General features: G+C 45.1%; 1 protein-coding gene across 1 annotated transcript; it reads right to left on the bottom strand.

Moving 5' to 3' along the window:
• Positions 1–1,981: 1,981 nt before the first annotated feature.
• Positions 1,982–13,893, bottom strand: LOC124146540 (universal stress protein PHOS32-like). Its single transcript, XM_046516859.2, has 4 exons — positions 13,726–13,893; positions 7,587–7,673; positions 5,237–5,328; positions 1,982–3,321 (listed from the first exon to the last, which is right to left on the bottom strand). The coding sequence occupies exons 1-4, from the start codon at positions 13,793–13,795 to the stop codon at positions 3,127–3,129; spliced, it is 444 nt and encodes a 147-aa protein (XP_046372815.1). The 5' UTR covers positions 13,796–13,893; the 3' UTR covers positions 1,982–3,126.
• Positions 13,894–14,801: the final 908 nt, after the last annotated feature.

Below are 14,801 nucleotides of genomic sequence, written 5' to 3' on the forward strand. Positions count from 1 at the left end.
AACATGAAAAAATCACTGCAATTCTGATTTTATTTTAATTTCATAATTATAACAACAGTCTAACGTATTTAATATATGTTGTCTTATACAACTACAAGACGCATGTGACAGCGCATGTCTCCAAACGAAGGTATTCTATGGCTTCGTTTCTTTGTCTAGTTTAGTACGTACTTGTGTACATGTATGCATTTCTTCATGTTGAATGGTTAGTAGGACATTGGCAAGGAGTTATGTAAAGTAAGCATGGCCACGAGTCTATGGTTCACTTGTTAAGCTGGTGTCACGCTTGACGGAGCATTGCGCAGTGCTGGCCAACTGCAAAGCAGGTTTTTTATCTTATCTCTTGGGCCAAAACAACAGGTATTTTTTAACATGAGCTGGTCTGTCTCACAGTCCCTGAACCGTATTTTTTTCTCTTTCGCCCAGCCTTACTGTTATGGTATAGCCCTAAATGAAGCAAGTCTAGATTTTAGGGCTCAGGAATCTCCCATCTCACTGGGGCTCCTTTTCAATTTAAATGGAGTTGTTTGTATCTATTGTCACCGAGTCGTAAAACGTGTCGGTCTAGTGACCGCACCGCTTACCCGCTTTAATGGTTCTGTTTCCGAAGCCGAGCGGAGGGGGCACGGGTGGCTCAGTCGTCTGAGGCGCCGCGATTCGCTGTGCAGAGTTGCGTCCCTTGGGCACGCCAGAAACCTATGATTGTGGGTTCGCCTCGATTATGTTTCCAGGTTTGTCAGCACCATACCTGTGCTCGTGGGTTTCACCAAAGTGGTAAACGTCTGACACCTCCATCACTTCGGGCTTTCCTCCGAAATTAAGCTGACACGCCGTGATATAACTGGAATACTGTCAAAAGCGGCGTTTAACCCAACTCACTCACTCACTCGGTTGTCGTTGTACAGTGTCATTGCATTCTAAGTTAGAGAATTAGTGACGCTCATATTTTGCGATCTTGTGATTTAATGGCATACTCTTACCATGTATTGACTTGATTTTTGTTTTCTCCTATATGTTCGCTACCTTATTCATGTGTTGAAATATTTTGTGACTTGTTTTTCAAACATTAAGGGAACTTATATACACTCAGATTTATACTGTATCTATGGTCATATTTGCGTCCTCAATAATTGTCCATAGCTTTTTGTAAATCTTTAATGACACCGTTGGATAGCTTATGTTCAGCGCTTTATTTTGATACTTACAGCCAATTTCTGGTGTTTCTGGTGTTCCTCGCAGTGATACTGCTAGAATATTGCTAAAAGCGCGTAAAACCATACTCACTCACTCACTGACACTTACATCTTCCGTCTGGACATTGTAGTTTGTTTGCTATACGTGTTTTCCCCATGGTAGGAAACAAGCTTTGGCTAAGCGCCCCAGACTATTCTATTCTCCGGCTGACCTGCGAGATTCTCTTCCTACTGTTTCTCTGCTATATATATTTGGGTGTGTTTTGGTAATTGTCAGTTTATGGATGTTTAATTCGTTATTTGGAAGTCTTTGCAAGAAACCTTAGAAATGCTCTTTGACAATATATAAATTTGAGAATGTCAGTCTTTGACAGCATTTTTGTGCTTACACTTTAATTTCGCTTAGTTACGCCAGGACTCCCCACGTCGTTAGAACAGATGAGAAGTCAGAATCATTGCTAAAACTATTTAATGTCAGGATATCTGTTGTATTGGATTTCATTTGTCGCCAACGATGAGATGAACTGGAAGTCCATTTTTGACGTTTTCTTTCGATTGGCATCTTTGATGACTGACATGATATCACATTTTCATGAAAACGAAATCCAATCAAATATTGAAATTGAACAGTAATACAGATTTAATTTGTTCTTGAATACACCGCACATAAAAAAGGATGTGCAATATTTCTTAAAGATTTGAAATGAAAGGTGTTGCACTTGTTTATTTAAAAAAGAAGAAGTTTTCTTATTAGTGTTGTTATCTTGTCAATGACTGAAAAGCAACAATAACGAAATATTTTTTATTACTTAAATGCACATTCTCCGATCAATCGGCTGGGTTTATGCAAGTTTGACGTGTGTGATATAGTGATGTTTGTTAATCTTCTACTGTGGCGTGTTGGTTAACAGTACGATGGATACAGAGGCAGACACACTGACCACAGTATTGGACTGTTTCAGCACACCATACAGCCATATGTTAACGAATAGACTGAACTAGGAGTTCACGTCATCACGACACACTCACGCAGGGGCGTCGCCATGGCTACCTTTGTGCGACGTCACGGCTAGCAATACGTGGGCCAGGATCGCGATGTGGTCTGACGTTATATCACATTGAGCAAAACATTTGGAAGTCACATGTTGATATTATGCACGAAATACCACCACAATGGCAGTATAATAAGATTTTGTTCTTGTTTTGTTGTTTAACACAACACTCAGCAATATTCCGACTGTATGACAGCGGTCTGTAAATAATCAAGTCTGGACCAGACAATCCAGTGATTGACATAAACATTGGTCAACATGCATCAACCAAGTCATCAAGTCACCAGACGATCACGTTAGTCGCCTCTCACGACAAGCACAGGTTGCTGAAGACCAGTTACACCCCGTATCTTCACGAGTATGATAAAAGGTTTACAAAAACATATGTGTACAAATCTGCGGTAAATAGTCTACAAACTGCCATTACGCTAATAATTCCAGAATTACACCAAACCTAAGGGTGCATTACTTCTGCATATAATCTACACTTCTATATTGCCGTTAACCCCGCATTCACTATTGCGACCTAGTAACTTAGATAACAAACGGTTCAACAAACAAACTGGTAAAAAATCTCAAGCCTACAAAAATATATATTAAATCTCGTATCAAACATATCCTGAAAAAAACAAAGTAAGGGATGATAAGTGTTTGGGTATATTTTTTGTGAAATCGAGGGCAGTCATGACGACAAAAAGTATCCCTAACCTTCTTTGTTCAGTATATGTCATTGAGTATATGTTATTATGTAAACTATCTAGAACTGTCGTGTGTTTATCGGTCAGAACACAACCTCTCTACATGAACATACAACGTTTCTGCTTAATACATCGTATCTGTCCTCTAGTGACACAAGAGTGTTGAGGTAGTGGTGAGAGACGTCACTCCTTGTAGATGAGGACGGGGATGTGGCAGTGATGGAGGACGCCGTCGCTCACGCTGCCGAGAATGGTACGCTTGATGGCCCCCATCCCGCGGGTGCCAATCACGATGACGTCAGCATGGATCTTCTTGGAGTAGGCGCAGATCTCATGCCACACTTCCTGGCCCTTTAACGCCTCAAACTGACTCTCGATCTGAAAATTGACAAAGCAAAACCTGAAAACGGGTCTTACTGAAACTTTGTAACAATGAAAAGTGTTTTCGTGTGAAGAACTCGTTATCATCAGTGGGGCTTGGGTGGCCCTGTCGTCAGTTGCGTGCCAGAATTATTTTTTCGTGGGTTCGAATCCCGGTTCGCCCTGCTTATATTTCTAGGTTTGTCAGCACCGTATCATGCTTGTGGGTTTCACCAAAGTGGTAAACGTTCAAGTCCTGCATCACTTCATACTCATATCAACAGTGTGTGTAGTCCTCCTCTATATCTCAAGAGCTCGAATCCCGGTAAACCTACCAACCTCTAGATTCATTCCCGTGGTTCTCGCGATCTCAAATTACCCGCCCTTGATTTTCTTTTCCCAGTTTTATTTGTTACGCTACTCAATCTTAACGGACCAATCAGAATGCGAGTTACAAACCAACCTCAATGTGGGTTGGCGATATCAACAACATGGCAGCCACTGCCATTTACGATAGAGTTTGCGAGAAATTCAACATTGACAAAAAAGGTGACACGCAAAATGCCCCTAAAAATATTCATTTATGGGAAGGGTGTCTTCATATCCACCTCCCTTACCCACAACCCCTTTTCCTTATCTTACATTTGATTGGTCGGTAAAATGTTAAGGAAAATCAAGGGCGGGTAATTTAAGATCGCAAGAATCGTGGGAATGGATACAAGGGTTAGTGCTGGTTTACCCATCTTCTTGAGAAAAGAGAGCTAACTAACTATAGCTATTATGTCCAGTAATACCTTGCCGAACTAAGCTGTAATTATGTTATATTTTGGCTGGACTAATGAGTCTATGCACAATCCAATCAAAATGGCGTATGGACACCCGGTTTGTAAACTCCCGTTCGGTCGATTGCAGGATTTGCAAAGCATGTGTACCGCCAACAGATATTCCTTTTTTCAATATTTTAAACAATGTGCTCTCCTGATCTGACCCGTTTTATTAGAATGTAGATCTTGATTATTGATCAGATCGTCTTCACTGGGCGCCGCCATTTTGTTTGAAGCAAATGCAAGTGATATGAGAGGTGGAATCTGATTGGTCAATAGGAGGGACATAGAGGGACATGATTCGTAATAGTCATTGGTGGCGCTACGATCGAGCGACGAAATTGAAGCCTTGTTGGGCAAGGGTGGAAACTGAACTTTTACAGTCAGTTTGCTCCCTTGCTGCGGGAAGATTGGGTTTACCGAAATGCTAGTCCTGAAGGTGAGGTGGTGAGGTGAAATGGGGTTTCACGTCGGGTCCAAGATTATTGCACTTATATAGCGACGTACATGCACGTGTGTGTGTGTGGCTGCTGACCAGTCCTTGTTTTAGCCCTTTTATGCCGGGCGCCAGACAGGGTAACAACAAGTTCCATCTTTTAACGTCTTTTGGCATGACGCGGCCGGGAATCGAACCCAGAACCCTCCTCTCTCCGGGCGGACGCTCTACCACTAGACCACGGAGGCGGTCTCCTAGTCCCGAAGGAATCAGGCATGGAATAATAATGGTTTCCGACTTCGTTTATGTTCTTTCAGTGCCAAGTCAATCATGTCTACAGTTTGTAAATGCCACTTAAAGATATTCACGAAAAAGCACCACAACGTGAATATAAAAGTGACACATTTCTGTGATCATTAGAAATTCATTGCACGATTCTGAATATTCCTAATCTATCATAAGCATGGATCAGTATCAAAGAGTGATGGTACCAGGTGTTCGCGAAAAGGTGAGTGTATTCTGACCGAGCGGTGGCTCCTGTCACAAACACATGCAAGGGCAAGTCAACTACAAGCGAATGCTTTATCCACTAGACTACCCCGTCGGCCCATCTGTTTCATTTCTGACTTATTCCAATGTGCGATATTTTCACGAAACTGTTTTTCTACCTTACCCCAAATTCCTTACAAATAGCGTCGTACTTTAATTCTGTCTGCTTCGTTGTGGCATTGGTCGCTTCAACAACTTCTTGCAACCGTGCAGGGCCTGTGACAAAAAACAAATAGTACTCGCTCAACAGGCAGGAAGGTAGGGTAAGGGGGTGGGGGTGGTAGTACTCGCTCATCAGGAGGGAAGGTAGGGTATTGGATTGGGGTGGGGTGGTAGTACTCACTCATTAGGCAGGAAGGTAGGGTATTGGATTGGGGTGGGGTGGTAGTACTCGCTCATCAGGAGGGAAGGTAGGGTATTGGATTGGGGTGGGGTGGTAGTACTCACTCATCAGGCAGGAAGGTAGGGTATTGGATGGGGGTGGGGTGGTAGTACTCACTCATCAGGCAGGAAGGTAGGGTATTGGATTGGGGTGGGGTGGTAGTACTCGCTCATCAGGAGGGAAGGTAGGGTAATGGATGGGGGTGGGGTGGTAGTACTTCTCATCAGGCAGGAAGGTAGGGTATTGGATTGGGGTGGGGTGGTAGTACTCACTCATCAGGCAGTAAGGTAGGGTATTGGATGGGGGTGGGGTGGTTGTACTCACTCATCAGGCAGGAAGGTAGGGTATTGGATGGGGGTGGGGTGGTAGTACTCACTCATCAGGCAGGAAGGTAGGGTATGGGGTTGGGGTGGGGTGGTAGTACTCACTCATCAGGCAGTAAGGTAGGGTATTGGATGGGGCCAGGGTGGTAGTACTCACTCATCAGACAGGAAGGTAGGATATTGGGGTGGGGGTGGGGTGGTTGTACTCACTCATCAGGCAGGAAGGTAGGGTATTGGGTGGGGGTGGGGTGGTAGTACTCACTCATCAGGCAGGAAGGTAGGGTATGGGGTGGGGGTGGGGGTGGGGTGGTAGTACTCACTCATCAGACAGGAAAGAAGGGTATGGGGGTGGGGGTGGGGGTGGGGGTGGGGTCGTAGTACTCACTCATCAGCCAGGAAGGTAGGGTATTGGATGGGGCCGGGGTGGGGTGGTAGTACTCACTCATCAGGCAGGAAAGTAGGGTATGGGGGTGGGGGTGGGGGTGGGGGTGGGGTAGTAGTACTCACTCATCAGGCAGGAAGGTAGGGTATTGGATTGGGGTGGGGTGGTAGTACTTACTCATCAGGCAGGAAGGTAGGGTATTGGATTGGGGTGGTAGTACTCACTCATCAGGAGGGAAGGTAGGGTATTGGATGGGGGTGGGGTGGTAGTACTTCTCATCAGGCAGGAAGGTAGGGTATTGGATTGGGGTGGGGTGGTAGTACTCACTCATCAGGCAGGAAGGTAGGGTATGGGGGTGGGGTGGTAGTACTCACTCATCAGGCAGGAAGGTAGAGTATTGGATGGGGGTTGGGTGGTAGTACTCACTCATCAGGCAGGAAGGTAGGGGTGGGGGTGAGGGTGGGGGTGAGGGTGGGGTGGTAGTACTCACTCATCAGGCAAGAAGGTGGGGTATTGGATGGGGGTGGGGTGGTAGTACTCACTCATCAGGCAGGAAGGTAGGGTATGGGGGTGGGGTGGTAGTACTCACTCACCAGGCAGGAATATAGGGTATTGGATGGGGGTTTGGGTGGTAGTACTCACTCATCAGGCAGGAATATAGGGTATTGGATGGGGGTGGGGTGGTAGTACTCACTCATCAGGCAGGAAGGTGGGGGTAGGGGTGGGGGTGGGGTGGTAGTACTCACTCATCAGGCAGGAAGGTAGGGTATTGGATGGGGGTGGGGTAGTATTACTCACTCATCAGGCAGGAAGGTAGGGGTGGGGGTGAGGGTGGGGTGGTAGTACTCACTCATCAGGCAGGAAGGTAGGGGTGGGGGGTGGGGGTGGTAGTACTCACTCATCAGGCAGGAAGGTAGGGGTGGGGGTGAGGGTTGGGTGGTAGTACTCACTCATCAGGCAGGAAGGAAGGGTATTGGATGGGGGCGGGGTGGTATTACTCACTAATCAGGCAGGAAGGTAGGGGTGGGGGTGAGGGTAGGGGTGGTAGTACTCACTCATCAGGCAGGACGGTAGGGTATGGGGATGGGAGTGGGGTGGTAGTACTCACTCATCAGGCAAGAAGGTGGGGGTAGGAATTGGGGTGGGGTGGTAGTACTCACTCATCAGGCAGGAAGGTGGGGGTAGGGGTGGGGGTGGGGTTGTAGTACTCACTCATCAGGCAGGGAGGTAGGGTATTGGATGGGTGTGAGGTGATAGTACTCACTCATCAGGCAGGAAGGTGGGGTATTGGATGGGGGTGGGGTGGTAGTACTCACTCATCAGGCAGGAAGGTAGGGTATGGGGGTGGGGGTAGGGGTTGGAGCGGAGGCTAGGTGGTAGTACTCACTCATCATCCGCTGGACGTTTGCCCAGTATTCCGGCACGTGACAGATGTTCACCTTGTGTTGTGGCTGGTTGAACTTTGAGAGGTACCCTGTCATCACATGAACATGTACAGATCAACATAAGTGAGTGAGTGACTGAGCTGTGTTTAATGCCGCTTTGATTAGTATGTCAGTTATATCACAGCTTGTCAGATTATTGTCCAAAGTGATGCAGGTCTCAAACGTTTACCACTTTGGTGAAACCCACGAGCACGGGTACGGTGCTGACAAACCTAGAAACATGATCTGGGCGAACCGGGATTCGAAACCACAATCATAGGTTTCTGGCGCGCCTAAGGGACGCAACTCTGCACAGTTAATATCTGTAATCAATTTTGTTTAAATACATCTTCCCGTTAAAAGATCAAATAATAATTTCTCCCTTCTCGATATGTCATTCCAACACCAATCTGATATTCCTAATCATAAAAACCGCGGTCTGTCTCCATCGTCAAATACAATCCATTACGAGTTATCAATACCCTCCCAGTGCCCCCCTTTGTCCGAGAGTCAATATCACCATGTTTCCCTCAACCGCGAGTCGATACATACAGGGGTGCTGACATGGAATATTTCTGACAGTGATCAAAGCAAAAGTCAGATCTTATTCCTGCAGCTGGATGCCTTGACAAATGACATTTTTCTTCAAGAATTTCAATAAAATGACTATTTGGTAATAACCGGGAGATTTCCGATATGGAGCTGGCGTTAACTCCTTGTTAGCTTCGTCTGAATATCTTGCGCATTCAACCGAAAATTAGAATAACCTCCTTTAGATACTTCTGATATTAATAACTACGCTAAAACAAAGAAACGATGATTAAAATTTAGCCGTTACCGTAACGTTACAGTTACGGTGATGCCACGATAGTCTGTAACTACTCGAGTTATCTCGTGTTCGAGATAAGAGTGAGTGAGTGAGTTGGGTTTAACGCCGCTTTTAACAGTATTCCAGTTATATTGCGGCGTGTCAGCTTAACGTTGGGGGAAAGACCGAAGTGATGCAGGTCTCAGACGTTTACCACTTCGATGAAACCCACGAGTACGGGTATGGTGCTGACAAACCTAGAAACATAATCGGGGCAAACCGGGAATCGAACCCACAATCATAGGTTTCTGGCGTGCCCAAGGGACGCAACTCTGCACAGCGAATCGCGGCGCCTTAGACGACTGGGCCACCCGTGCCCCCTCGAGATAAGATAAGTACTGATATTATCCGTCGTGACAATAAGGATTCTACTGGATCCATAAAGTTACATAGTCTAAAACGATATTTCAGGTCAAAACAGTTTTAATTAACGTGGCTTAATTGAACTAAGGTTGCAAGGTGTGTGTGTGAGTTTGAAAGGAATGAATGAGTATTCGTTAACGCCATCTCGAACCGTGTTTCAGTTATATGACGGCGTGTCAGCTTGAAGTCGAGGAAAGCTCGAACTGGTGCAGGTCTTTTGACGTTTATCACTTTGGTGAAACCCGCGATCCAGATTATGGTGCTGACAAACCTAGAAAATAACAGAGCACATTTGGGACTCTGGGACCACAATCATCGGTTTCTGGCACGTGTAAGGGACGCAACTCTACCTTGCGAATTGTGTCGGCTTAGGCAACTAGGTCATCCGTCCACCCGGATGAACAAGAACCGTCGCTGAAAGCGTTCTACTGCCTGGTCTGGCCGTTACATATATATATATATATATATATATATACAGCTATAGATGTTTGACCATGCATTGCCACGGGCCAGCGGTCATCACTGACCTTTTCAACCTTCTATGCCTGCTTTCAGCAAGACAAAGATTGAGCAGGGCGTACAAATATCCCCGACTTCGTCTCTAACTTATTTCTAACTTCTAAACATGAAAATAGACATATTTTCTCAGAAAATCCATTTGCCAAAATCAAATTTTGCACTGCCCCTCTCCTTTTGGTATAGAAACTGGACCGCCAATTGAAAAAGAACCAATGAAGTAGTTTTAGGCCAGGGGTATAAAAGTACACTTATATATTGTTCCACTCCATTGAAAAAGGGGAAGCGGGGTCGGGTGGATGAGCTGAAAGCCGCTTTGAACAATGTCGATATCCCAGTATCAGGCTACAGGCGATTTTACTCACCATAATGTCAATCGCTAGCTTGCTTGCTTGTTTTTTAACACCGCACTCAGCAATATTCCAGCTATATGACGGCGGTCTGTAAATAATCGAGTCTGGACCAGATAATCCAGTGATTGACATAAACATCGATCCACGCAATTGGGATCGATGACATGAATCAACCAAGTCAGCGAGCCTGACCATCCGATCCCGTTTGTCGCCTCTTACGACAAGCATGGGTTGTTGAAGACCTATTCTACCCCGGACCTATGTGATAAACCACTGAAAGACTTGTAGTTATATATTTGATACAATTATGATTATTCGTTTGATAGGCAATACTTAGAAGTTGACGGATGACAAAGTAGAGATTTTCTCTACTTTGACCAAGGAACAACAAACAAACAAACAACCAAAACATAAAGAACAAGTTATGTGTTGTTGCCATGCATGTCTTTATCCTAACGCCTGTGTCTACACGTTCTACTACACCAAATCAGAATCAGTCGTTCAACAAGCAGTTTTCGCAGACTGAATCAGCTGGCAGCTGTGATCAGATGATTTTGCGTACGATTTTAAAGGTACATCCGTCCAGTAATTAAAACTGAGTCAGACCATGTTTCTCTATATTTAGTGCTCTCTTTTTTAACATGACTTATGCTGAATGGGACCACAGCTATTTTAAAGTGACATTTGCTGCGGAAGTGAGGGTGGTCTGTTTCGCTTCCTGTACTCGTAAAAAGGCGGACTAATCTAGTCATTTTTTAGTTTTTATTACTGCTTTAAGGTCAGGTTATGCACACATGCTTAGTTATTTAAAAAATATATATAACGTTACTATAGAAGTCTATGGGAAAACATTTGGTTGTGTGTAACACATACGACAGATATCGACAGGTATAGGCGACAATGTTCAACACAAAATAACAAGTAGCAGATTTATGTTACATGTCCTGTACTTGCACCGATACCTTACCTAGATCTGAAGGCGACTTTTAGCGACTCGTTACATCCCAAAACACTATTCAAAAAGACCAAATATGTTACAGCTCCAGCAATTATTTAACTCCCTTAACATATCTGTCCTAAAAAAAGATATGTAAATTTGTTTACTTTGTATTGAAAACTGTAAAAACTCCCGGTTAACCTTTTTTCGACGCCATTTAAATTACAGTTTGTACCTCATATTCCGATGCACTCGGGCTGAGTGAGTGAGTGAGTGAGTTTGGTTGTACGCCGCTTTTAGCAATTTTCCAGAAATATCACGGCTGGGGACACCAGAAATGGGCTTCACACATTGTACCCATGTCGGGAATCGAAACCTGGTCCTCGGCGTGACGAGCGAACGCTTTAACCACTAGGCTACCTGACCGCCACTCGGGCTGAGAGAAATACAGTGCTGTTCTTTCATGTCACCGACACCACATTCACTGAAGCGGGTGTTGGCGTAAACTGGTGCGCGCGTATCAAATCTGCACGAGTGTGTCTATGCGATGACAAAAGATACGTGTGAATATTTACACACTTTTTACAGAACGTAGTGTAAACAATGCCTTTAACCTCCATAGAACCATATAAGGTGGGTTTGCTATATCGCTGACAGTGGAAATCTAGTGACGAGGAGAAAAAACAGCAAGCATATTAAACAAATTTAGACATGTTGCAAACATGTTGAATTCTATAATAATTGAATACTCGTTTTTTGTTCGTCTTCTCTCCTAAATAGGAAGAGAGTAATTCGCAGACAGTTTAACTCGTGTTTCCTGTATGCTACACCGCATCCGTTGTGTAGTGGATAGAGCGTCTACCGAAAGCGGAAGATAGTGGGTTCGATGCCCGGCCGCGTCATACCATAATACGTTTAAAGATGGTGATCGTTGTCATCCTTCCTGGCGGTCGGCATTAAAGGGCTAAAACAAGGACTGGTTGGCTTGAAGTCAGTATACTGTGTCTGAGTGAGGTATTTACGTTAAACTGCGGCTTGGTATCTCATGTTATAGTGTGAGTGAGTGAGTTGTATTTAACGCGACTTTTAACAGTATTCAAGGTATATCACGGCATGTGGGAGGAAAGCCCGAAGAGATGCAGTGTCTCTGGGGCGGTGGGGGTAGCCTAGAGGTTAAAGCGTTCGCTCGTCTCGCCGGAGACCCGGGTTCGATTCCCCACATGGGTACAATGTGTGAAGCCCATTTCTGGTGTCCTCCGCCGTCATATTGCTGTAATATTGCTTAAAGAGGCGTAAAACCATACTCACTCACTCACTCATCCTAACCCAGTGGTTGATAGCATGACCACCCTGCCATCCGTCTGGGTACGATGAAACATCATCGGACAAGTGATACATTTTAGGTCTTTTTATTTTCCAATACAGAACAGTCATGGCTGTCAACGTATTTCCAATTGTTTACCACACTATATAAATATTATATCAATTTATACCCAATTTGCTTGAACATAAATAACGCTACATATCAAATTATATTTAATTGCTTTGTTTGTTGTTTAACGCCGCACTCCGCAATATACCAGGCGGTCTGTAAATAATCGAGTCTGGACCAGACAATCCGGTGTTTGACATCATGAGCATCGATCTACACAATTGGGATACAACGACATGTATTAACCAGGTCAGTGAGCCTAAGCACCCGATCCCGTTAGTCGCATCTTACGATCAGTATCGGTTGCTGAAGACCAATTTTAACTCGGAACTTAACGGTTACATTGAATTAACCCACATAACAAGTTACTTGAACCGGCTTTATACATTTGATTTCCCATTCCATTTAAAAAGCGATGGGTATGCCATAGATTTAAGCATTCGGTTGTCAGATCGAAGATCAAGGTTCAATTCCACTATGGTTAAAACGTGTGAAGCCCCGGTGTAACCATTCATCATAGTGCTAAAACGGCGTAAAACTATACTCACTCAGTTCTATATAAGACATGGCTGACAATATTATAAGAGGCATGAAATTAGTTTCAACCGAACAACAGTGAGGTGAGGTGAGGTGAGGTGAGGTGAGGTGAGGTGTGGTGAAATGGGGTTTAAAGTCGCGTCCAAGATTATTTCACTCATTTTCGACATGTAGTTGTACAATGCCGATTTTAAAGTGCTAGGCCAACGAGATACCATGCCGCAGTTTAACATGAATACCCCACTCAGACACAGTATACCGACTCGAGCCGACCAGTCCTTGTTTTAGCCCCGTTGTGCCGAGCGCCAGGCAGGGTAACAACAAGTACCATATTTTAACGTCTTTTGGTATGACGCAGCCGGGATCGAGCCCCGGACCTTCCGCTCCCCGGGCGGACGCTCTACCACTAGACCACGGAGGCGGTCCCGGACAACAGTTGAGTGTGTGTACTCTATCAGCTGACAGACCCCGCACACGTGGTTGTAAGCACTGACAGTAAACATTATAATGGATACAGTACCTCTGTACCGCTACCTTGTATTTAATCCCATTAGTGCTTGTGTAGGATCGATAATGAGTCGTGTACTATCAACTATATTAATGTCTCGATGCACCAACGTTGAGAAAACAGATCGATGATGGCGACGCACTCCCAGCGTTCAAACCATATGCTTGCAGTAGGTATACAGTCCACGGGAGGCGACATATTGCCGAGACATGGACCCACGCATGCACGCATGCACGCATGCACGCACTCACCTCTCCCCCCCCACCCCCCACCCCAGCTTTGCCTATTACTCCTATAACAAAGCCATATATCGGTGTCAGGACTGTATCACTGACAATGTATATGTTAAACCAAGCAGTGTTCGTGAGTATGCATAGAGGCCTATACATCTATGCTTACTCGGTGGGTCACAGCCACAGGGTTATGCATTACTAAGTTAAATATATCTCTATAACAGCCAATGATACAGATGCACGAATAGCATGCGTTTTATACAATGTGTGTGTTTTGATAGTGACCTACGAAAAGTGCATCTCACATATTAATCCCTGCACCACGGGTGCAACTGCTGCAATGTTGCATACTTACATCTGAAGGCACGCTCGCTCAGGTCACTTGGATCAACGGCAACCAGGACTTTAGCTTCTCCGCCTGCCATTGTAGATTGTTGAGCGTACTGTCAAGATTGTCCCTCCGTTGCTGTTCAACACCTGACTGACGCGGTAACAGGTTATTGAAGTGGTGAGGTCGAAAGGTCAGGGTTGCGGTTATTGTAGCCAACTGCGCATGCTCACACTCGGGTTTAGACATGGCCTGCTGTTCGTAAATATTGCAGCTGCGTTTATGAAGTGTAACACGAGGAAATTCACGGACAAACACAACAGGTCGTTTTGTATATAATCTTAAAACATAAGTTGTCAACAGATCTCGACGGGTGTATGGTGTGATTTACCCTGTGTGTGAGTCTATGTACCCCGAGCCGTCAGGCTCACACACAGGGTACATCACACCATACGTCCCGGGCGATGGGTTGACAACGGGCGTATGTTACCGACATTTATACAGCAAAACCTTTTACAAAAAAAACTCACAACGGATAATGAACCAGGAAGCCATTTTGACAGCTAGCAGACGACACAAACGAACCGAGTTACTTCCCGTTACCAAATGCATGGGATAAACACCGGCTTAACGATCCTTATTCAAGATAAGTAAGTTACATCATGTGTGTTCCGATTGATTTCTAAGAGGGTCACATGAGTGGGCGACATAGAAAATAATGGCCCGCTCCTTAAACTATCAGAATTGTTTCACGCCGCGTTCAGCAATATTCCAGCTATATGACGGCGGTCTGTAAATAATCGAGTCTGGACCAGATAATCCAGTGACATCGTGAGTATCGATCCACGTAATTGGGATTACGATCTTACGACAAGCATATAATCGCCTCTTGCGGCACGCATGGGTTGCCGAAGATCTATTCTACCCCGGATCTTCACGGGTCGGATGTGTATGTATGTTAGGGCATCCCCACCCTCCTCCCTCCCTAACAGGGGCGGTGGGGTAGCCTAGTGGTTAAAGCGTTCGCACGTCAGGCCGAAGACCCGGGTTCGATTCCCGAGATGGCTACTGAGATTGCCCCAAGTAAGATAGGATTTTAATAA

The sequence above is a fragment of the Haliotis rufescens genome, unplaced genomic scaffold (assembly GCF_023055435.1).
Source record: "Haliotis rufescens isolate VD_foot unplaced genomic scaffold, xgHalRufe1.0.p SCAF_23, whole genome shotgun sequence".
In the NCBI taxonomy this organism is placed as follows: domain Eukaryota; kingdom Metazoa; phylum Mollusca; class Gastropoda; order Lepetellida; family Haliotidae; genus Haliotis; species Haliotis rufescens.